General features: G+C 42.9%; 5 protein-coding genes across 9 annotated transcripts; 2 read left to right on the forward strand and 3 right to left on the reverse strand.

Annotated features, from left to right (window-relative positions):
• The first annotated feature begins 4,841 nt into the window (after positions 1-4,841).
• LOC120452770 (homeobox protein Nkx-6.1) lies at positions 4,842-8,901 on the forward strand. Of its 4 annotated transcripts, none has more exons than XM_039637155.1 (3): positions 4,842-4,930; positions 7,141-8,068; positions 8,322-8,901. In XM_039637155.1, the coding sequence occupies exons 1-3, from the start codon at positions 4,883-4,885 to the stop codon at positions 8,828-8,830; spliced, it is 1,485 nt and encodes a 494-aa protein (XP_039493089.1). In that variant the 5' UTR covers positions 4,842-4,882; the 3' UTR covers positions 8,831-8,901. The 4 variants fall into 4 exon arrangements, with proteins under 4 accessions (XP_039493089.1, XP_039493090.1, XP_039493093.1 ...); XM_039637156.2 differs by lacking the exon at positions 4,842-4,930 and adding an exon at positions 5,282-5,645; XM_039637159.1 differs by lacking the exon at positions 4,842-4,930 and adding an exon at positions 6,367-6,453.
• A 166-nt stretch (positions 8,902-9,067) lies between these two features.
• LOC120452769 (vam6/Vps39-like protein) lies at positions 9,068-12,184 on the reverse strand. Its single transcript, XM_039637154.1, has 7 exons — positions 12,026-12,184; positions 11,501-11,973; positions 11,191-11,440; positions 10,884-11,131; positions 9,946-10,829; positions 9,485-9,887; positions 9,068-9,425 (listed from the first exon to the last, which is right to left on the reverse strand). The coding sequence occupies exons 1-7, from the start codon at positions 12,093-12,095 to the stop codon at positions 9,123-9,125; spliced, it is 2,631 nt and encodes an 876-aa protein (XP_039493088.1). The 5' UTR covers positions 12,096-12,184; the 3' UTR covers positions 9,068-9,122.
• Positions 12,185-12,351: 167 nt separating this feature from the next.
• On the forward strand, positions 12,352-22,044 carry LOC120452538 (eukaryotic translation initiation factor 1A, X-chromosomal). 2 transcript variants are annotated; one of them, XM_039636804.2, is made up of 3 exons: positions 12,352-12,483; positions 12,594-12,868; positions 20,777-22,044. In XM_039636804.2, the coding sequence occupies exons 2-3, from the start codon at positions 12,665-12,667 to the stop codon at positions 21,017-21,019; spliced, it is 447 nt and encodes a 148-aa protein (XP_039492738.1). In that variant the 5' UTR covers positions 12,352-12,483; positions 12,594-12,664; the 3' UTR covers positions 21,020-22,044. The 2 variants fall into 2 exon arrangements, with proteins under 2 accessions (XP_039492738.1, XP_039492739.1); XM_039636805.2 differs by having other exon boundaries at positions 12,390-12,483; positions 12,553-12,868.
• On the reverse strand, positions 16,102-20,767 carry LOC120452537 (lectizyme). Its single transcript, XM_039636803.1, has one exon. The coding sequence runs from the start codon at positions 18,447-18,449 to the stop codon at positions 17,448-17,450; it is 1,002 nt and encodes a 333-aa protein (XP_039492737.1). The 5' UTR covers positions 18,450-20,767; the 3' UTR covers positions 16,102-17,447.
• LOC120452540 lies at positions 21,793-22,684 on the reverse strand. Its single transcript, XM_039636807.2, has 2 exons — positions 22,497-22,684; positions 21,793-22,436 (listed from the first exon to the last, which is right to left on the reverse strand). Exons 1-2 carry the CDS (start codon positions 22,534-22,536, stop codon positions 22,150-22,152), a joined length of 327 nt encoding a protein of 108 aa, XP_039492741.1. The 5' UTR covers positions 22,537-22,684; the 3' UTR covers positions 21,793-22,149.
• Between the last annotated feature and the right edge of the window lie 41 nt (positions 22,685-22,725).

Raw genomic sequence — 22,725 nt, forward strand, 5'->3', positions numbered from 1 at the left:
CATAAGCTTTGTTTTACCAATCAATATACAAAAATCTCCTATTTGCCAGAAATCTGCTTTACCATGGCATCAGTGCAAAGATTTTAATTAAATCTAACAACCCGTCTTCCCCTTAACGCAACAATATGCAATTAAAAACGCAGTTATTAGTGCTGCTGCGAACATAACCAAATAAATTTCCAATTACAACATTGAAAGCCACCGTAAAATCTGTTTAGGTTTTACATTATTTTTGCGCAACTTGCTGTTGGAATGGAATCAAAAAATGAAAATTAATTTTTGGCGGACCGAAAAGCGCACGAAATGGGGCCGAATATATTTTTGTTTCGAGTGGCTCGCCATCAGCGCAGAGTGCAGTATTTTGGCCAAAAACCCAACCAGGACCAAAACTCATTTTGAATATGGCCAAAAGCGGGTTGCACACACACTCAAGTGGCAAAATGGCAAAGTGGCAGCAAATGCGGCGGAAGAGCAGCCGGAATAGCCGGATTTAATTAAAATCGCAAAATGGCCGCCCTTTCACCTGATTTGCTCGCCGTTTGTTGTCTGATTTTGAGGGCAATCGAAAAATTTCTAATTTGCCGCTCATTATAAGTTTTGATTTTGTAATTAGTTTTTGAATGGGCTTTGATTTAGCGCGTCGAGAGGTCTCTAAAAATTCAATAGCCATAAAGTTGAACGCAGCATAGCATGAAGTATCTACCAATTCGAGGCCCTAAGATTAACATTTTGTTTATTCCCACCCATAAAAGGAATGCGGCGCAAATACATCAAAAAGAAATGGATGTGGAGAATGCGGAAAAAATACCAAAAAATACGAACAAATAAAATTGAGGAAAATCAACATTATAAACAACATTATTAAAAACATGCCGCAAATGTTTTGCTCCTCTCGCATTTTTGAGTCCATTTTGTTGTGAGCCAGTGGCCAAGAAAAAAGGGGGCAGCCCGAACCAAAGGGGCGCCTGCCGATGGGCGAGGAGCAAAGGGGCTGGCTGCTCAACCTCATGATGATGTTCTGCCCGGCAAATGAATGCTGCCATTCGAGGGCGAGGGTGAAGCCGAGTCAAGGCAGAGGGCTAATAAAATTAAGCCCCGCCTGGAGATACAGCCAAGCAGGATGCGAAGGATGTGGGCAGCAGAGGATTAGGTTGGTGGAGCAGCTAGGCACTTTGTTCCTGCCACATTGTGTGTGTATATGGGGCTGTGTGGAGCTGATGGGGCGCCTGTGCCACAACGTCGTGCGGCTCCATAGGAATACAAATATTTCATCATATTAGAAAGGGTAGCAGGAAGCACGCACAAAGTGCGGAAAGTGTTCTTTACCGCTCATTTAGAGGACGGTAAAAACAAATATACGTTCGGATATAAATAATAATAAACCCCAATAACAAAAACAAAATTATTTTATTTGAATAGATTAGCATATCAATATTAAGTATTCGTGATTTCCGTTATTTCAATTAAAACAATTTTGTAAATATTGAACGTCACTTTTAAGTAATAAAAACTTACTTGAATTCGAATTTTTTATAATCCGTTATTCCTTGTTTAACTTTTTGAGACGTCTCCTTTCCATTTAATTTTAATTTGATTCCTTGATTTTATATTTTTAGTATTAATATATATAATTATATCACTTACACACAGTGTTGACTATTCATTTTACAGGCTGATGGAGCCGAAAAGTAGGCTACCCTGTTCACCTAGCAAGCCCCGCGTTGCAGCCCTGTGCGAGGACTAACGGTAATTTCATTTGCCCCTTTGCCGAGCCATTCTCTCTTTTTCCTTCATTCCTATGGCCGTTTTCCTATTTCCTGGCACTTTCACCGTAATAATTCATAATGAAAAAAGTTTTCCTGCCGCTTGTTTGTGTTTTATTTATTAGATTACATTATACATTCGTGTGCAGGAGGGGTTTTTATTAAATAAAAATATATAAATGTTATGGTTATGGTTACGGTTATGGCAACGCTCCTTGGCCCGCTCTTTTGGCCCCCTCCTCTACCGAAAAGGGACATCATCATCATTACGCCTCTCATTTCATTTTATCTCTCGTCCGCAGGGCATCAACAACAAAAACAACAACGACGACGACGACGACGAAGTTTATCAAAAGGCCAAAAGCGCAACAACGATGGCGTCGGCGGCAGAGGACCTCTCACACACACACCCACACCTCTCTTCAACTCTCTTTCCTGCCATTTAAGAGCATGCGCAGTGCACACTAGTGCATCGGCATATGTGTGTGTCTGTTTTATGGGGAAACACGTTGTTTTTGTTGCTTGCACATCGAAAAAATATTAAAATTGTGGTAAATAAATGGAAAATAAAATATGTGGGTATATAAAAAGTATTTGTGTATGTATGTAAGCACATGCGTTTTCTGTTAGTTAAAACAGATTTTCAGTTTTCTCTCCCTCTCTTTCCCTGTCCCTGACCCCACTCTCTTTCGCTCTGCTGCGGCCGCCATTGCTAAATGCCGACGCCTGCGTCGACGTCAGCGTCGGCGCCAAGTGGCTGGCCAATTCTTGTGGGTACATTAGCACTAATGATGATTGAAACGACAAACGTGACGGCGAAGCACCAGAAAGGATCCTCTCCATCCTCATCTCGTTGCCAAGCTCCACTTTCACCACGCCACCTCTCTGTTTGTCTTTTTTGGCTGCACATTCCTGGCTCTGATTTTAGAATTTGTCCCTCTTTGGATTTTCGAAAGATGAGGCGAAAGTTGGGCATCGAGGTAACAAAGCAATTTGTAACAATTTGGTTTATTCTTTATTAAATGCTGTGAGCTTGTTCAATTTGCATAAAAGTAAATCGTTTTAAATGGCATGATGATTTCAACTGTGTAGAGGGGTATTTAATTGACAATTAAATAAACCATTTAAAAAAAAATTTTTTTATAAAAAACGTTTTATCTACCTACTATCATTTAACATTTTTTTAATGAAATTTTGTTAATTTCGTTTTATTTTTTCGTGTGTAAGTTCGTCAATTGCTTTGTTCTTTTTGGCATTTTGCTTTTCTGCCAGCTTCACGTGCTCTTGCATTGATTTACTTTGATGGGCCGCTAATTGGGGCCTCCTTCGTCTTTCCGTTTCCGTTTCCGCCAGTTCCGCTGGCTCGTAATGATCGTTGGCATTCCGGGTAGTTTATCAAACGGTAAATTGAAGACCCGTTTGGCAGGCGAAGGGGTGGAGCCAAGGGGCGGCTAAATGGGGTTGAGCTGCGGCCGGAGATAGTTCGTATTGCCAACTTAGTTTGGGGATTTTGGCCAAGAACAAGTTCCTAAAATTATTCCTACTTAAATTAAGGATATTTATAAACCTAATTAAATTTACCATTTTAGTATTAGTACTAATACGCGGTTAAGCTTCTTTTAAACATAAATATTTCATATCCGAATAATACAATATTATTTCTAATCAATCAATGTTGACTTATACTCTTCATATATAGATACTGATATCGTAGATTATAGATTAAAAATTGTATTTTCACATGTGACGATTGCATATTCGACAAAAATAGTTATGACATCAACTTTTGTGACGAATAATTATACACCATACAAAAATTACTTATTTCTTGTGTTATAAAATTTATAATTTTCTTCCATTTTTCTATGCAGTCGTACGAATGAGTAAGTGTTCAAAAGCTAATTTAAAAATGTAATTTACGTTTAGTTGCAAAAATTCAAACAAACCGAAAAAAATTAAGTTTTGAACTTTCTCCATAACCTTGATTTGAGAATGTCCGTTATTAACAAATTATTTATTGTGCCAGGCGGTGGGAATTATTAATAGGAATCTTGTAATATTTGTTGTGGGTGATGTTAGTACAGTATAGTATCATTTCCATTGGTGTATCACTCGTTAAGATCTGTCAAGAGCAGCAGATTTTTTTTCTTAGTGTATGTACAGTAGTGGCCTTTGCACACTGCCTAGAGCGCTTTTTCACTACATGGGTTGCCATAGTGGTTCTTATCTAAATTGAACTTTAACTTTGATTATAGTCATTTATCGAAAAAATAAAAGTAATTTGTCAATGACGATAAACTAGTTAAACTATGATACTACAAAGGTAAAAATAAATAATTAAAGTGCGTTGCTTTGTCGTTTTTCGTGTTCAAATGTAGATATTTTTGCCTATTAGGTATCTGCGATGTAATTTCGTAGCGTATTGCTTCATTAATTATGTCTATCCCCACATAGCACTGCCCCAGTGGCTTTTCCACCCATTCGGGAAATATTATTAATCCAGCGTCGCCATATTGTCTCGTAATTTTTTCCGGCTGCTTAGGTACCGCCCATTTGCCATGAGCGAGGGAGACGGTGCCAGTGAGGCAATTATCCATTTATATCATAATTTCAATATCTTTTCATACACTCGCCCTCGAAACGGGGGTTTACCAATGGGTGTGGGCAGGGTTGCTCTGATAGGTGGGTGGTTGGGGTGGGCGGTGGTGGATTGCTCCCTTTGGTGGGTGATTCCTTTTAATGTAACTGCCTGGTGGTTGCTTCTCAATAATGACAATGACTATGATGATGATGAGGATGAGGCCTTGGTCGACGATGTTTTTATGCCTCTGCTACATCTCATCTCCTTTTTCCCTTCGTTGCCCTCTTTTGGTGGGCACTCTAAGCTGAGTGCAGGGTTGTCAAATGTTCCAACACAAATTCATAAGAGATAAAAACACATGTAAAGAAAGAGGTTTTACCGTTTCGAGAGATTGGTTTTTAAAAACCTCTTTTTATAATTTTTTTTTTTAAATGTTAGCCTCTTAGAGGTGTAACTATCCTGGGATTTGGTTGTCAACTATTTGCAATGTGTTATAAAATTACACAAACATTAGAAATTCTTTAAGCAAGATTTATAGATGTGCATTTTATTTAAGCCAGTATTCAAGAAAGTTATACGCATATATGTATGTATGTATAAGATCGAAAATAAATTGAATCTAAAATTATACGAACACATTTAAATAAAAAAAACAGTATTGTTGTCAAAAACCAAGTTTCTCATTTAATTATTCAAAACATTTTATAATCTAAATTTAAATATTTTTTGGCCAAAATAAACAAATCAAATTTAATAATGAAAACTAACAAAGTAGTGCAAAACAAAAAAGCACTTAATTATAAGTCAATGAATACTTTTTGTGAAAGTTTCGACAACCCTGGTTGAGAGCAAAAAACGCAAAAGGAAAATCGGCTAGAAAAATCACAACGGCAACTCACGCACACCCACAAAAAGAATCACTCACCCGCACACAGACACATACTCAAGCGCACAGCAACAAACACAAAGCAGCGCTGCCAGCTTTGCTGCCGGCGTTCGCTGCCAATATTGTAAAAATTTTACGGTCACGAACTTTCAGTCCAGTTCAGTTTGCAACACGTTCGCGTTCGCATGTGTTTGCGGCAGTTTATTTCCGCTCGATTTGCGATTCGATTTCCGTTACTGCCGTTGGGCCCAAAACTGTAGGCAACACTTTCTGCAGTGCCGTCGGATAGAAAACTGTGTTGGTGAAAATAATAATGAATGTCCCGAAAACTGATAAACTCACGATTGGATTAACTTTTGATTTTATTACATCTGCAACTTAAATCGATGTAATTAGAATTCCATTGGCCTAAAAGGTTTGTTAATGATTTAAACGATTTTTTGCCTAAATCGACTACCGTCGGTTTTTTAATGCAAGAATACTAAAAAGTTTTCTGTTGTTTTTTTAATAACATTATCCTATTTAAAAAAAGATCTGGAATTCATCAGCGTTCTAAATATTTGAATGAGAATTGTTGAAGCTGATGGCAACGATGTATAATTTAAATATTTATTATTTACTCAGAGCCAACAGAAAAAAAAGATGAATTGATCTAAACTTTCAGATTTTCAAAGAGAAAAATGGATTTAATTTGTGCCATTTCTTAATGCGTTATAGCTGATTATAGATTTAATTTTTATTTAGTTAGCATCTTAAATGTACGTTTATGCGGCCTCAAAAGTTCTTATAAGTTGTATACCGTTATTAATGAGTTGCTCCTTCATTTTAACTGTGCACATTAAACAAAGACTGTTTATAAAGATACGAAATAGGACAACACACTAGCTTCTCTTCCAGGATCAGTGCTTCACAAGTAGCTAGAAATTCCCAGCCGGAATCTGTGCGAAATCCACTTGTTACACCCAATTGGCATTCCCCTAATGAAGCTCATTTGGCCAGCACATGACATTAGCCTCGCATGTTTAGTCAAATCAGCTTAAATGCAGCTTGAGACATTCGCATATTTGGCCTAAAGCACAAACAATGGGCGACAACACTGCTGACGACTGAGGACTGAGGCATGGTGGTTCATGCACCTGGAAGAGCAGCTACATCTGCCACAATGACGCAGCAACTGTGACAAAGTCTCAATTAGGCTATCACATTGCCACAAAACGATTCAGGTGTGGCTCACCTGGACAATGGCAATGCGTGCGAGCGAGAGTAGCTGCCACTAAGCAAATGACACACTTGCATAAATTATTTTAGATTATTTAGTGTCTAAAAAATCTAGTCTTTGTTATAAAAAGCGGAATTCATTTACAAAAGTTATATGGCCTAATTAACAATTTTTATCGTAATGAAAGTCATAGTTTCCTGTACTAAAGAAAAAAAGAAAACCTTTTCGTTATAATGTTTTATGTTTTATTTGCCTGTTATGCCTAAAGTTTTTTTGATTTTATTTTATATTGATCTAATTGTCATTTACTGTTTAAAGTTTTAATTATTTTTATAATAACTGTTTTAAACTTTACGAAGCGAATTTTTAAAACATAGAATTAAACATTACCTGATGTATTTGTGATTGATAACTTTTTATAAAGTAATTATACAGAAAACAGTTTAAAAATTGTAAATGTGTAGGGAAAGTCATCAAGGGTCCGTCCTAACCAGTTGCTGTTCCATTGTCCCATCCCCCACCGCTGAGCTGAGCTGACCAAGCACTTCATGGTAGAGCTACTTCTTCTGGCAGGGATCACATTTCACCTAATTGTGGATTTAATCGGGGAGTCGTTGACACCTAGCAGCCACAGAAACTCCACAGCAGAAACTCCACAACAATTAAACAGAGGCATTTCTCCCATTTGCAGAGTTACCTGGAATCCCGAGGGCCAGCGGGAGAAGGCGGACTACAACTCGGAGACAGTGGCAAATACCTAAGCATGCTGCAGAATCCTTCCAAATATCACGCAAATCCCTTGTCGCACTTCCTGGCATTGCATAACACACAAGCCAGTGGCGGCGGCAGCGGCAGCGGCGGGGCATCGGCGGTCGCTGGACTTGGAGCTTTGGGTGGGGGCATCCATGCACATGGTCAACCGCATCATGCGGCGCTGGCAGCGGCTGCAGCAGCGGCGGTTGCCGTCTCGACGGGTCAGAGTTCCTACCAAATGGAGCACCAGCAGCACCAACATCATCAGCTGCAGCAGCAACATCATCATCAGCAGCAGCTGCACACCCACCACCAGGATGGCCACCACCCACACCCACACCCACCGACACCCACCACCGGCAATAGCAACAACAATAGCAACAGCAACAGCAGCCACAACAGCAACAGCAACCACCGGGAACAGTTGGCGGCGGCAGCCACTGCGACGTCGCACGCGCAGCTCATCGAGGCGGCAGCGGCGCATTCCTCCCTCGACGTAGGCAAGTCCTTCACCATCGCCGCCATTTTGGGCCTGCAGAGCCAACGCAAGGACTACAACAATGCCATCAATCTCTCCCTGCACGACAACAACAACATCGGCGACGACAACAACAACGGCAGCAGCAACAGTGGCAACAACAACAGCCACAGTGTAAACAACTTCAATTGTGATAGTGGCGCAGGCAGTGGACGATACCTGCACGGCGGACACCAGCATCCACATCCTCACCAGGCAGGATTTGCGGCCGTTGCCGCCGCCGTCGGAGCAGCTCCCTCCGCCCTGCAGAGCCTGCAGCAACTCCACCAGCAACACCACGCCCAGCAACAGGCCTCCCTAAGCTTTCAGCGGGAGAAACTCAAGTCGGGTAAGGAGGTGTCCCAGTCCCTAACTTAATTCCGTATAAAATTCTTCGAAGTGAACATATAAAGATATTGCTTTCTATAATCTTAGTATTTCTTATTCTTAGTACGTATCGTATACGTAAACTATGATGATTAAATATATATATCCCACAAATACGACTATATCAAGTGGATAGCTTTCAGTGTAAATTACAAATTGCGGTATACTGTTTTATTGAGCTCCCTCCCTCTGACCATCTTTTTCGTATTCCCCAGAATCGCACAAGAAGAGCGCGCTGAAGAACAAGCGCGTGCGGACAATCTTCACGCCGGAGCAGTTGGAGTGTCTGGAGGCGGAGTTCGAGCGCCAGCAGTACATGGTCGGCCCGGAGAGGCTCTACTTGGCCCACACACTGAAGCTGACGGAGGCTCAGGTGAAGGTGTGGTTCCAGAACAGGCGGATCAAGTGGCGCAAGCACCACCTGGAACTGACACAACAGCGGCTGGCTCTGATAAGGCAAACTCAACTGCCAGGTACGTCTATCCTGGGCAATCAAGGGTCCGTGGCGGCAAACGCGGCCCACTCTGCGTCCACGGATCGCACAAACGGATGCAGTGCAGCCTCGCCCAGCCTGCAAGAGGAGGACAACGAGGACAGCAAGCACTCGCTGTCGCTTTCAGGAGCATTGCCGCCGCTAAGTCGAGCGCAGTCCGAGTCGGATCTGTCCATCTGTAACGATTCCCTGGACGGCGACAGCCTCATGGACGGCAGCGAGGAGGCTTAAATACCGTGACAGTGCAAAGCCAGTTTCTGTAAATATAGTCAAATAAATATGTAAAATATCGGTTTTCTTTACTTCTGCTTGTCTTTAATGGTTGTTAATTAGCCGCACATCGATTGTTACCATTAATTTAAGCAAGCCATGGAATAGAAGCTAATCTGATTGCAGCAATCCGGTAAACCCACTACTTACGAGTACTGGAAAAGCAAATCTCTTATAGAAACAGAATAATACAGACAGTTACACTCAATTCGCACTTTATACTTCGATCAGTTATCACATTGGAGTATTTCATTTATTGCTGCGCAGCCGCCCTGGCGATGCGATCGTGGCAGGATAGGTGCACGATCTGTCCGTTTGGATAGCGCACAAAGGCGGACTGAGTTTGAAAGCGCTTCTTGCACTCGGAGCACACACTAGACTCGTTTAACTCGAAGCTAATATCTCGCTGCGCCTCCAAAGCATTTTCCAGGCGCGTGGCCTCCGCCTCCAAGAGGCCGCACATCATCTGCATCTCGTGCTTGTCGGCCATCTTTTTACGTATTGATTTCTCCAAATACTTCTCCAGCTGGGGCATGGGCAGGTCATCGGGAAGGTGCTGCAAAATTGAAAATAGTTGAGAAATATGAATAATAAGCTCTGCTGTGCCTTCTTCACCTCGAAGATCTCAAATGGGTCGATTTTGGTGGCGTGGGTGTTGAGGATTTCCAGGGCGACCCTAAGATTCACTTGCGAGAAATCGGGATGCAAGGGCACGCCGTCATAGGGCGGTTGAGTTGGTGGTATTAGTATGCACTTTATGAGTGTGTGAAATATGTGCTCGTCCTCTTTGTAATGGGCTTCCGCATATGTAGTTGCCTTGACAACATCTCCGAGAACATGGATGTAGATGGACAAAACGTTGTCGTGCTTTTTGAGCCTCCCCAGGATTAAGGCACGCTCCTCCAACAGCACGTTGGTGGGGAATTCCTCTAGCACGCGATCCGGCGAATAGTCGTTGGACTCCTCCAACATCTTGTACAGCTTGGCTCGCATTGGAATGAGTTCGGGAACTTCCTCTCTAAAAAGCAGGAGAGTTTAACTTACAATTCTGGACCAGGATACTGACAGACTCTCACCCTTTCTCCTGCTGAGCAAGAAGCCGTTGCACCTTTTCGCGATACTGTTTGAGAAGCACGTTGTGGAGTAGGGTATTGCTGTCCTTCCATTCAGTGATTACGTGCTCTAAATAGGGAATGACAAGTGCTTTGTGCTTGCTAATCAAAAAGTCAAGAACTTTAGCGCGCGGAAGGGACTCCACCTCAATAAGTTCGTCGGTGAAAATGGTCAGGCCGTCTTCGGTATTTTCGTTTAGGACCCAGTCAGCGAACTCAAAGATCAGCGGCAGATGATCAACACCCAACTCCTGAAGATAGCGTATTGTACGCTTGCGTCCCTGCAGTACAGATCCTTCGATGCTCGCCTGCTCTCGAAGCAGTTTAAGGGCATCCTTGTGCTTGCCCTTCATCTGGTAGAGGATGATAAGCTCGGAGATTTTGTTGTGCTTCTTCAACGTCTTTTCCGACTCCTCTAAGTGACACTGATTCAGGCGTAGCAGCGGTGCCACTAGCGAGTCGTTTGTCTGCAGATAGCACTTCAGTAGAGTGGTGTCTATGATCTCCAGCAGGGACTTTGAACTACTTTTGGTGTCGCGCAGCTTGACCACTTCCCGCTGCCGGGCCCATGCCAGATACTCGATCAGTGCCAAATAGGCGTTTTCCAGGTCGCCATCCTCTAGCGCAGGAGTACTGGACGTAGGCACGGTGATGTCCTCGGTGCCGGGCTTTGGCTCAGGCACCAAGTTTGGAAACAGTCTTATCACATCGTAGGGATCTATAGCCGCATTTTCAAACTCCTTCATGGCCGCCGAAAACTCCTTATTGGTGAAAAGCTCTTTTGCATAGAGCATGTGTATCTGGCGAATTGTTTGGGCTCGGTCCGTGGCCGGTTCATCAGAGATTTGCTTAAAATAGTGCTTGTTGTAGTAGGTATGTTAAGATATTTTGTCCGGACTCACCGTCAGCTCAATGGCCAGTTGGAATTTCTTTTGCTGTAGCAATTGCTGTCGCTGGATAGGGATTTCCACCATTCGGATGCACCAAAGCTCGGAGGTGGCGGCTGCAAAAATGGTTCCCTTGTCTGCGTGGACGAGGAATTTTGTCTTCTGAAGTTCGGGAATAGTCTGGACAAGGGTGTCCTTGCCTACAAGGCAGCGCACCTCAATGGCGTTGTTGACACGACCCACGGCGAATGGCTCATCCCAGACTGTAATCAATAGAATTCTATTTTTAAAGTGGTTTAAAATGGATTGATGGGTATCGTACCCAAATCTAAAAGCGGGCTTGACCAGAGTAGAGGAGTTAGGGAACTATTGCTTTCCATGGCACCCGGTCTTACATCTGTGGAGTTATTGCTGCCATCAGACTCTTTGTACTGACTGGGATCTACCACTACGAGGTAGCTGTCCTTGGAGATGCCCAACATGTTGTTGCGGATAAGGCAGATGCAGGGATCCCTGCTGATACTGGAGGAGGTAAGGAATAGGTCGTGTTTCTTTGGTGCTTTTCCTGATATCTAGAATTGAATATGCAGGGCTTAAAAAAACAAGGTACAGGCACTCAAATCATTTCTTACATCGTAGACCACATATTCGTCTTTAAAGCCTACGCAGACAGCATGGCCCACCCAGCAGAGGGTCCTGGGCACATCGCTGAGGTCGATGCTCAGTTCCAGGGAATTCAGCTTGTCCTCCTTCCAAAAGAAGAACACAAGACGCCGCCGGATGGCGCAGCACACACGAATAACGGTGGCCACACGTCCAGTGGTGGACTTGGGTGTGTCCACGTCCATGGTGAACAAGGTGCATCCCTTCGTGTCGGGCGCACTGTGCATAAAGGCGAAGTTGCTCTCAATCCGCCGAATGTCGCACACCTGCACCTGGTAGTCGGTGAGCACGAAGAGCAGGTTCTCCGAGGCAATCACCTCCATCTGGGTGATCGGTTTCCGGCTGAAGTTCTTGTTGAACATCCGCATGTCAACGCCCGTCTCCTCGTCCACAGAGTACATGATCAGCTGTCCGCTGCGGGTGCCCAAGATGACATGGTTACCTGAAACAATACACCTGGTGAGTAATAGCAGTGCTCCGGAGATTCCACTCACCATATGCTGCTATTGACTCTATCTGCACGCCCTGTTTCAGGATCGAGTGAACACTATAGGCCTGGTGCATCCTGGCCAAGTCAGAGGATTTTGGTTTCCTCCGCCTATTTTCCTAAAAAGCTTATAAACAAAACAGCTGGGAATACCACTAACAATAAAATCGATATGTTGAGAGGTAAATCGATGTCCTACTAAACGCTTCCGCTTATTATTATAGCGAAGTCACTAAAATAAGTATAGTAAAAATACAATTTTAATACGTTTTAATTTAAAATTTATTTGGTTATGGTTAACAATTAAGCAAAATTTAAATATGCAATATTTTAAACGAATGTTGCCAGACTGTGCATTGTAGTCGATATCACCAGTTCGATATACTGGTTCCTGGCGGAACCGCCCACCTCTAGTCCTTTTCACTTTAGCGAGGCGAAATTGTCACATTTACATTTGACAAAATTGTAAGTTTTAAAACAACTCTGTCGATTGATTTCGGGTTAAATGTGTTCATTGCATTATTACCCGTCCAGTGAAGTCGTTGAGTAACAGTTTTACTTCGTTCCCGCACCAGCGTCGCCAACACGCCTGCAGACAGCAACAATATCAGAAGTAGCTGCACAGCAACAACAGCAAACAGCCAATATGCCCAAGAATAAAGGAAAAGGAGGCAAGAATCGTCGTCGTGGTAAGAACGAGAACGAGTTCGAGAAGCGTGAGCTGATCTTCAAGGAGGACCAGCAGGAGTACGCGCAGGTGACCAAGATGCTGGGCAACGGTCGTCTGGAGGCAATGTGCTTTGATGGCGTCAAACGCCTGTGTCACATTCGGGGGAAACTTCGCAAGAAGGTGAGTGCTGCTCTTTGTTTGGCTCTCTCTTAGGCGGCTCTCTTAAGCCACTTTGGCATTGATTGCCAGCGAATGCTACGTATTTACGTTTTTGTTTCTGCTTAAATGCAGGCTGTTTGTGCGATTTTCGGTGTTTTTCGCCAGCCTTGGCATAGGCTTGTAACCTTTCTATACCTCTCTTTGTCTGCAACTTCCTTCACTGGTCCATTTTCGAGTGGGTGTCATCGTCCTTGTGCGAATGCATTAACAAAAGAGAAGCGAGCAGTGTGGGCTGATTAATAATACACAAGTGACTATGCACTGGTGTAGATGAAAGCAGAGCAATAGCACTGCAAATACACAGAAATTTATAAAGGCGGTATTAGTCGGTATTGGGCGGTATTGGCTACTTAAATAAAAGTGAATATACTTTTATTGATGCAATATATACCGTTTTCTACAATCGTTGCACGATTTATAAAGTCTGTTTCCACTTCATCGATTCTGAATATAAGCTAGTATGTATTTTTCAATTGGTCCTCGAAATACAACTAATGATATTAAAATATCCCACTTGCGAAGCACATAAATAGAGAAGTTAGTTTGTGCTCTATTTAAGAAATATTGCTTTCAAGATGTTTTCAAGATAATTCGCATGAGGATTTGTATTCTACCATCACCAAAGAGCTGCCAGGGAGGCGCAGTCTCCCTTATAGCGATATTTGCGTTGCTAAACTGCAGGCCAGCAAACAACATAAGGCTGCTTCTTATCATCTACCTGAGTTCGCCTTGGTCGTGGTCGTGGCCGTCCATAAAGCGATTATATCAGTTCTTCCGAATGGAATGAGCACATGTCAAATTTTGGATGGTGCTTCACCCCGCAGAAGACGGGCGTCATAAACAAGATTCCAAATCGACTGCGTCAATACGGCGCGAATTAGTGACGTCTCCACTGCTGTAGTAGTTGTCACGTAAATATACTATACCAGAAGTGGAGTCCAATCGGAGCGGGATAATCAGACTTGAAGTTATAAACGTAACTACGCAACCAAAAACTTTCTAGACTCTTGAAAATCGTGTCCCACGTTAATTGCTAAATATTGGCACTGTAAATGCAAATATACCGATTAAAATCAAAGTTCACCTTGCAAAAGGAGAACGCAGCTGGCGATCTTTTTTCATTTGGAATTCCAATGAATTCCGGCGCTAGATCTTGAACTCCTTATCTTTATAATCGCCATAAATTAAAACCGAACCTATCAAATTATTAGACATAGATTAACAAAGTCAATCACCTGCACCACTGCAACTCTAAAATTGCAATTAGTAAACAGGATTCTCATGCAATTTCAAATGGAGCAGGTGAAAGAATTTCAAAGATTTACAGCACGTGCTGCGCCATAAAATTAACCTCATGCAACACCCTGACTTGACAATTATTCGTTGACCGCATTTGGCCAAGGGTTGGGGCATTTATCTAATCTACTATTGAGAGTCGTGTCCGAGGTGCCAAAAAACAGAAAACCAATTATAATTTGCAAACAAGTGCGACGTAGTTTTATGTTCTTTAGTTCGCGCCTTGATCTCCGTAAATGGATTTATAATCTCACCTAATCTTAAAATGATATGTTATGTAATGGCCGCAGAGTAGGGGATTCGAATGGCGCATGTGGCTGAATTGCCATGAACTAACTTCAAATTTTTCAAGTTGTTCAGGAATTTATTGGCGCTTGCACTTTTCTGATTAGATTTTTAACCAAAACTTATACGTGTAGTATAATCTATATACAGCTGCGAGAAAAAAATAGCAGCACTTGCTCAGTAAAACTTTGAATAAGTCTCCTACCTACAATTTAGGGCTTAAAACGAGCTGAAATACCTTTTTAGAAAGGTTAAACATTTCACTTTTTAGGAAATAAAAAATAACTACAATTGTTTTATTTATTCTTATCTTAAATGAGGATCTTTGTTAAAAACGACAAAATTAGGCGAAAAATAAAATAGCAGCACTTCATGAAAAATGCTTAAATTTTCAATTTTAAACTTGATAGTAAAAAATTCACTAATAACAATCGCAACGTTTTGGCATGGAATCAACCAGGTCCTGGCACCGTTTTAAGGATATTTTGCTCCAGGACTCCCTAATTTTCTTAAAGTTATTCGTTGTTAGTTGGCTTAAAAGCTACAACTGCTTTTCTCATATCTGACCAAGAATTGTTGATGGGATTACGGCCTGGTGTCTGCGCAGGCCAATCCAAAACAGGAACAGATTTATTTTGGAACGAATCCTTGGCATTCCTGCTGGTGTACTTGAGGTCATAGTCTTGTTAATAGTATTCGGAAAAGGGTAGCATCATCGTCACCAAAATATCCACAAACACATGTTGATCCATGATGGTTTTTATCCATGGTATATTATGGTATTGCCCCAACTACATAGTACGAGAAACAAGCCCATACCATTATACAGGATCCTTCGTGTTTAATTGCTTCTACTGTGTCGTTTGGCTTATATTCGGTGTACCTAGGGCGCCTTACATTCGATCAAGATCCATTGCCACCAAAAAAAACCACCTTGCTCTCATCTGTCCATATAAAGTTCGTCCATTTTTCGCATGGCCAATTTAAATGTTCCTTGACAAACTTAATGCGCTATGTGTCTCCCATTTCAAAAAAAGACTTTCCTTGGACTACAGCCTTATAAACCATGTTCCCTTAGACATTTGTGAACTGTTTGCACTGTTGCGGATATGTTGAAATCCTTTTTCAGTTCGGTAGGAGCTTTAAATGGATCCTTCTTGCTCTCGGGCACAAGCCTTTTCATGAGATGGGTGCCCAATGATTGTTTTCTCCCACGTTATTCGGGATTCTCGTTGTAGGTAATTGCATTTCCTATCATTTTGTTTTAGCATTGAAGGATTAGATCAATATTTCTGTCTGATTTTCCTTCAGAAATTGGTTTTTTGACCATGTCACGTTTATCTGAAGTGCAATGTTCTCCTCGTCCCATTTTAATAATTTTTTTTGAGGTATTTTTAAAAAATAATGTTGGAAATAGTAATACAAATGTCAAGTTTCATAACCATGTGCTTTTCACCAAAACAAACCGCCGACAAGTATTGAATATTTGAAAAAATCGATAATGCTGCTATTTTTGTTTTCGCCTCATTTTAGACCTTGCTGCCCAAAAAAAATTATAAAAAATAAAGGTATGGACAATTCAAATTTTTTTTTTCATTTTTTGATGGGAAAAATATCTAGCCTTATGCGAAAAATCTGTATTTCGTACCTTCGGTACCGCAACCTTAATTTATTTGATCGAGAATAAAATACGTAGTGGTGCTGCTATTATTTTTTTCGCAACTGTACATATGGTGTACAAAGCGGAATTTAGGCCTTAGTAATTTTGTAAATAAAGCTGACACACTTTAATTTCAAAAACCCAGGTGATTGTATTTAATCCTTCTCACAAATAACGAAATAATTAATTTTCTTTACTTCTTATCTATATTATTGAAAATGCCCAATAATTGATTTGCCAGTACCTCAACATTTGAATACCTTATGGCTTCCTGGGTGCTTCACAATTTCTAGGCCATCTGTCAAGTTGAATAATTATTGATAATTCCTGGAAATGGAAAATGCGGAATTACAGCTGACCGCTCCACAATTACTCAGTTCCTGGGGGCTCAAAGTGCAGCAGTTGGACTCAAGGTTCAACGAGCTCGATCTCAGATGTCTAGACCCAAAACAGGGCCATAATTTCGCACAGGCTGTCCCAGAAGTCTGTCAATCATCCAGAAGTCAGCTGATGGCCGCACTTTAGCGCTTTTTACGAGCTCCCAGCTAATCTAGTCGCACTGATCCCAATCTGACAGTCGTAACATTCTCCCGATGCCCCTTAATTTGGCCAGACGCTGCTCGGGAGCATGACTAATGCGTGGAAAGGCGCCAGGTGAGTTGTGGGTTCGTCCCCCAACAACTCCGCCTGCTCCCCGCCCAGCAACAGAAGCGAATATATCGCGAATTCTTATCAGGCCGACTGCCCCTCAGCTTATTTCACAATCACTTTCGACTGGGCCAAAATTGGAGGAGCTCTCGTTTGTACGCACTTTTCATATTCAATCTGCGCAATTGGATTTAATTCCAAACTCAAGGAATGCGAGGTGTGCGATCTATTTTTGTTCATGTTTGTTGAGCTACTTTGGACAGGAAAACAAAATAGTTCCCTTACGCAATACAAGTAACTGGAGAGTAAAATAGGTCACTTTATTCTATTTTCGCTCATCCTACTTGGTTAGATTAGCTAAAAATAAAAAGTCAGTTGAGATCTTTGTTCTATTTAAGTATTAACAAATTTATTCATGTTTGTGGAGCCTTAGTCTATGTCTTAAATTACTAGAATGGCGGCAGTATATAACTCTATATTTGTTCATCTTATTTGTCTAGTGAGATTGTCTAGAGAATCTACATTCTTTGGGTTTTCGATCTTTTGTGTTTTTTTTTGTGTATATTTCGTTTTTCGATATCTTCACATTCGAGCGCTAATTCATGGGAGGATCTGCCCAAGTTGCACAGTATCTTTCCGATGATCATCTTACTAGATCTGGGTGGCCGTGCTGATGACCTGGTTGATCCACTCCGTAAAGGCGGAGACGCGGACAAAGACCGAGGGCGCGTTCTTCTGGCCGCAAGGCATCTTGCCCCAGGACACGATGCCGATGACGATGTTGGCCTGCTCGAAGGGCTCCTCGCAGCACTGCTGGATCAGAGGTCCGCCGGAGTCGGCGGTGCAGATGCTAACGCCTCCTGTCAGCGGGCCAGTGCACAGGTTGGTCTCGTGCAGCTGGAGTCCGGAGCGGGCGAGGATCTTTTCGCAGAGCTCCATGTCCAGGATAGGCATGTTGGCCTCCTGCAGGCGGTGGGGATAGTTGGGCACCGCAGTCATCGAGACATTGCCCCAGCCGTACAGAGTTCCATAGCCCTCGGGGTGGGCATCCTGCTCCGGCAACGTTGCTGGCTGCACATAGGTGTCAAACGCCAGGGGCTCCTTGGTATAGATGAGCGCGATGTCGTAGGGATTCACTCCGCCGAGATAGAGCTCGTGGCGCACGTAGTAGTCGATGTGTCGCATTTGGATGTTGCTCGCCTCGCCCTTCTGATCGTGTATGTCGTGGCTGCCCGCCACAATGACCGAGTTCTCCACCGCTTGCGGTGAGCTGAGGCAGTGGGCGGCCGTGAGGATCCAGTGCTCGTTGATGATGGTGCCGGCACAGTAGTGGACCAGGCCCTGATCGGGTGTCATCATCTGGATGCTGACCACGTACGGCGCCGAGTGAGGAGTCGCCTCCTGCTTGGCCAGGAACTTTTTCGTCCAGTGCGTTTGTCGCGGTGCTTCCAGAGTACTTATCCGGTTCTCCAGCAGCCCGTAGGCCGCCAAATTCATGGCCATGGTGTGGGCTGCTCCCGTGGAGCCGCCACCGCCGCACTTGCGCACGGTGGGCAGCTGCATGGAGCCGGAGGATGCAGAGCTGAGCACCACCATAATGCTGGCTATGGTGGACAGCAGCACCGAGTAGATGCATCGGTAGGATAAGAGCATGATGTCCTCGCTCTGGTTGCACGCGCCGCACGAATTTGTCGAGTAGTAGTAAGTAATTTTGACGGTTCTTGGGTCTTGGATGTGGAGGCGCGACTCGTTTGGGGATTCGATGTCGCGACTGCTTTAGCTTTTCGCCCTTGTTCTGGCGTATCGATAGCACTTCACTTGTATTCCGTTTCGCTTTGGCATGGAATTCACTTTATTCGGCCCGCGTTTGCCGTGTTCTATTGTTCAGGTGTCTCTTGCTTGCTGCCGATTTCGGATTTGCCCGTCGCCGGCGAGTGCGGGCTGTATTTATAGGGGGAGCCTCTCTGGAGAGAGTCTCCCTTTCCAAATTGTAATTGGTGGCTCCTTATCGCCAAGAAAGCGCGAGCGGGCTGCCCCCCATATATGGTTCCCTATCAGTGACGAGTTGAGATAGCAGAGTGCGAGTGCCAATGGGATGTCTAAGGTGCTTTGGATCGGGCTTGTCTTGCCCAGGAATGCCCTACCTTGAGAAGATGGCTCTCTAATCGGTCCTAATCTACACTTTGGTATGTAAAGCATGTTTGTACTTGGCTGCTAGAAAAGCAGAGCGTGAGAAGTGAGCTCTTCAGCCTTTATTTGCAATATATATAGTTAAGAAATTAATCAAGAATATAGTAATAACTAAGTAATATAAGTTAGCTTGTGTTCCAGTGTAGTTATGTTTATGACACATTGAATTACCCCGAATTAATGGTTATACCCATAAAAGCATTATCGCTGATTTTATTGATGGGAGTTTTTAAAATGGTAAGCTCATAATGAATCGCAACGAATTAGGGGCAGTGCTTAGATAATATTCTGCTTAAAGAACTCTGTTAATACTTATCCTATTGCAGAAATCGATCTTTGGAGTAGCCATATTCATATTTCGAACTGAGCAAACCAGTGAAAACTGCCTGCGCAATCTGGAGTTCAATGATGTCTATGTCTATATATAGAGTATCGAGACCTGCTGCCTCGAATGCCAATCCACTGACGGATCACACATACTCGCTAACTTACTCATTGGCACACTGCCGTGTAATCAGTCGAGGAATCGGGTGCTTCCCAGCCAGCTGTTTTCTTGGATAGGGAATGGGCCCATCCAGGGCGGTTCTCTTATCTGCTGGAAATCGTAATAGGGCAATTTCGATTCAATTTAGTCACGATTCTTCGCTTGGTTTTCCAATGGTCCAATAGATAGCAGGATGGAACCGTGGCGCGCTGCTCCATTCGGTTTTAATGGATGATAAATACTCCAAAGTTCGCAGAGGGTCCAAAAAGGTGGTTTATTTCCAGCACGCATACGTAATGTGGGAATTATGCGACAGTGGTTTCGATTCTGTTTAATTAATTATAAAGCCACCCCCGGTATCGTCGCTTATCGAACTTTACGTGATCAACGGGTTCCATATATGTGTCATCTATGCATGGCACTGGAATTTATATTGCACCCACTTGGACGTAATGCCAGTGACAGGAAGTGGTTTTGGGAAGTGAATTTATGAATGGGCTTTAAATCACTCGACAAGTGCAACTTGCCCTAGGTCGTTGACTCTGCCGGTTGAGTAAGTTACTTTTAAGGGGGATTTTCTCATTGCCACCGCAGAGTTCCCTGCATTTCCACATCCTACTTCGCCAATCTGGCCTTGACGTCACTGGGTGATATCTCTATATCTGTTGTCAGGCCTCCTGCGCACTCGCATCCGATTAGGTAAATACTTGCTCAAGAGGCTTGCCATTTATATAGCAAGCAGGTACCTTCTTATCGCTCCAGTACCAAAACCGGGTTTGCTCGTGATTGGATTTTAGATATCTCAATGTGTCTTATCTCGTCAGTAGCGAATTCTTCCGTTTTTCAGTGGAAATAGCCAGTGCCTGTTATGCACTCCATTCAGTTGGCCATTCTATCTCCTCTATGTGACTTCTCACTCGTTTGGATGGTCGGCTAGTCGCAATAATCTTAGTAATCAATGTTTGATGGTTTACTTCAAGTACTGATTGGGATCCACGAGGAGTTAATTACTCTGCTTGCGGAATTCTGCCCAAATATGCCAATGGAACCTTCTTACCAAATATAGAACTTTCTTGTTTGCCCAGTTAGCATGGCGCTTCGTTGCGCCCATTTGTGAAATTCCCGGAATGGAGTCGCTCTGCGCCATCGATCAGTTATCTTTTATATATTACACGGAATACAAGCTGCAAAATTGAGTTTGCCTTTCCCAAAGAATTACTCACCACATAAAGAAACAAAGATTCGTGGCCTTTGCCAAGAAGTGTAGATAAAATTGTTTATTTACGGATTCCCTTGGCACTTTTAGGTGTGGATTAACCAGGGCGACATCATATTGGTGGGATTGCGTGACTACCAGGACTCAAAGGCTGATGTGATCCTCAAGTACACCCCGGACGAGGCCAGGAACCTGAAGACGTACGGCGAGTTCCCCGAGTCGGTGCGCATCAACGAGACAGTCACATTCGTGGAGGATGGCTTCGACGAGGACATCGAGTTCGGCGATGAGATCAGCTCGGAGGACGATGCCGACTCCGTAGACAACATCTGATTAACAAGAAACAAAGTGGCGCCGGGTGGGACGACGACAGTGGGAGCGCCTGGAACGTCTGGCACGTCCTTCTTGGGAACACCAGCAGAAGCAGAGTCAGTTCGAGAATAGTAGGGAATTTAACCAATTGTAAAAAGCAGAATGCCGGTAGCTCCGAGTCCTCTTCGAAGTTAAGCCACCATTCAATCAAATCCATGAATCCAACATCCACAAAGCGGCTCAGCGGCAGTAAAGTTGCGAAAACAAACCAATAGTATCAGTTCATTTTTACCCACTTCAATGTTCAATATCCTTTAAAATTGCTTTATCCCGGAAATCCAAGTGAGTTCCAAAATTGAAACGGTTTTATTTACGACCGCCTTAAACAACAAATTATAAAATACAAATAGTAGAACTGTTACACTGTGCAAGAAATGGAACTTTGCGAAACATAAACTAATAATATTTGAATTAAAAACGAAAAAACAAAGAAAAACAAACGGATATTAGTTATTATTTATCTACCAACAAATCTATCAAACCAAATGAAAAAAGTAAAAAAAAAGAACAAAAAATATATTAATGAAATCTACAACTCATACACATTAAATAGGAGTCTAGCGAACACTAATATTTAAGCGAAAGGGGAATATAATAATAATAATAATAACGATGAAAAGGCAGAGATCTGAGGTTAGCTAGCGAGTAAGCAAAGTCAAATCCATGAGTTTTTGCCAGATATATCTGAGCGTCATCCCCCAAGTGTTCCTTCTTAGCATTTCGTCTCATGTTTGGTTTTTATTTTTTATTATACACCTGCCTTATATTTTGATGGTTTTTCATTTAGCAATATCCAAATCAAATCATATTCCAAACGCCCCTTTTGTTTTTGCTGTCCATGCATTCAGTTTACCCTGTTTCGTTGTAGTCTAATTCGAACCAAACAATGGATGTGTAAAAAGTAAAGCGAAGGTAAAATTATTGATTTTTGTAATGAGTTGAACTCCAATAAATGGCGTTGATTAACCCGAATGCAAAACAGCAGACGTTCCAAGGTTTTTCACTTCTCAATAGTAAAATTCATGCTACAATTTATTATTAAATGCAGAAACTCGTACATATGTGTAAGCCCGCATCGAACTTGGCATTGTTTACAGCTCCTCGTGGCGCGAAGGGAACTTCTTGAGTATGGCATGGTAGAGATTGTAGAACGCGTACACCGAAACCGTGATGATCACCAGCAGAGCTCCTCCGAACGCGATGCTCAGGAAGTTTCCATCGATGATGCCCGCCGAGCGGTGGCGTTTGGTGGAGAAGATCTCCTCCGTGGTGGCGGGGTTGTTTTGCTGCTGGGACGTCCGCTCGGCCATGAGACGCTTCATGGTGCTTAGACGCTCCCGCAGAACTTCCACGGACTCCGTGTCCAGGTCAGAGGTTCCTGGTAAAGTTTCAGTTATTTATTTCAGACTAAAGTAAAGGGAATAAATATTGTCTATACCTGTAGACTGGGATGCGGAAGCACTGGGATAGTTAGACATGACTAGCTCTCTGTTCTTTATTAACTATTTGTGCAAAATCTGCAGCTTCAGCTGGCTAAAAGCAGAGTTATCTCCAGAGTTTTGGGGTGGGTTTGTTAGATTTCAGACTTTTAAACGCGCAGGCGCCTAACGGAAATCGAGCGGCGTTGCCACACAATCGCGCTGCCAACTGTTTTGATTTCGAAGAAC

Source organism: Drosophila santomea, chromosome 3R (assembly GCF_016746245.2).
Source record: "Drosophila santomea strain STO CAGO 1482 chromosome 3R, Prin_Dsan_1.1, whole genome shotgun sequence".
Classification (NCBI taxonomy): Eukaryota; Metazoa; Arthropoda; class Insecta; order Diptera; family Drosophilidae; genus Drosophila; species Drosophila santomea.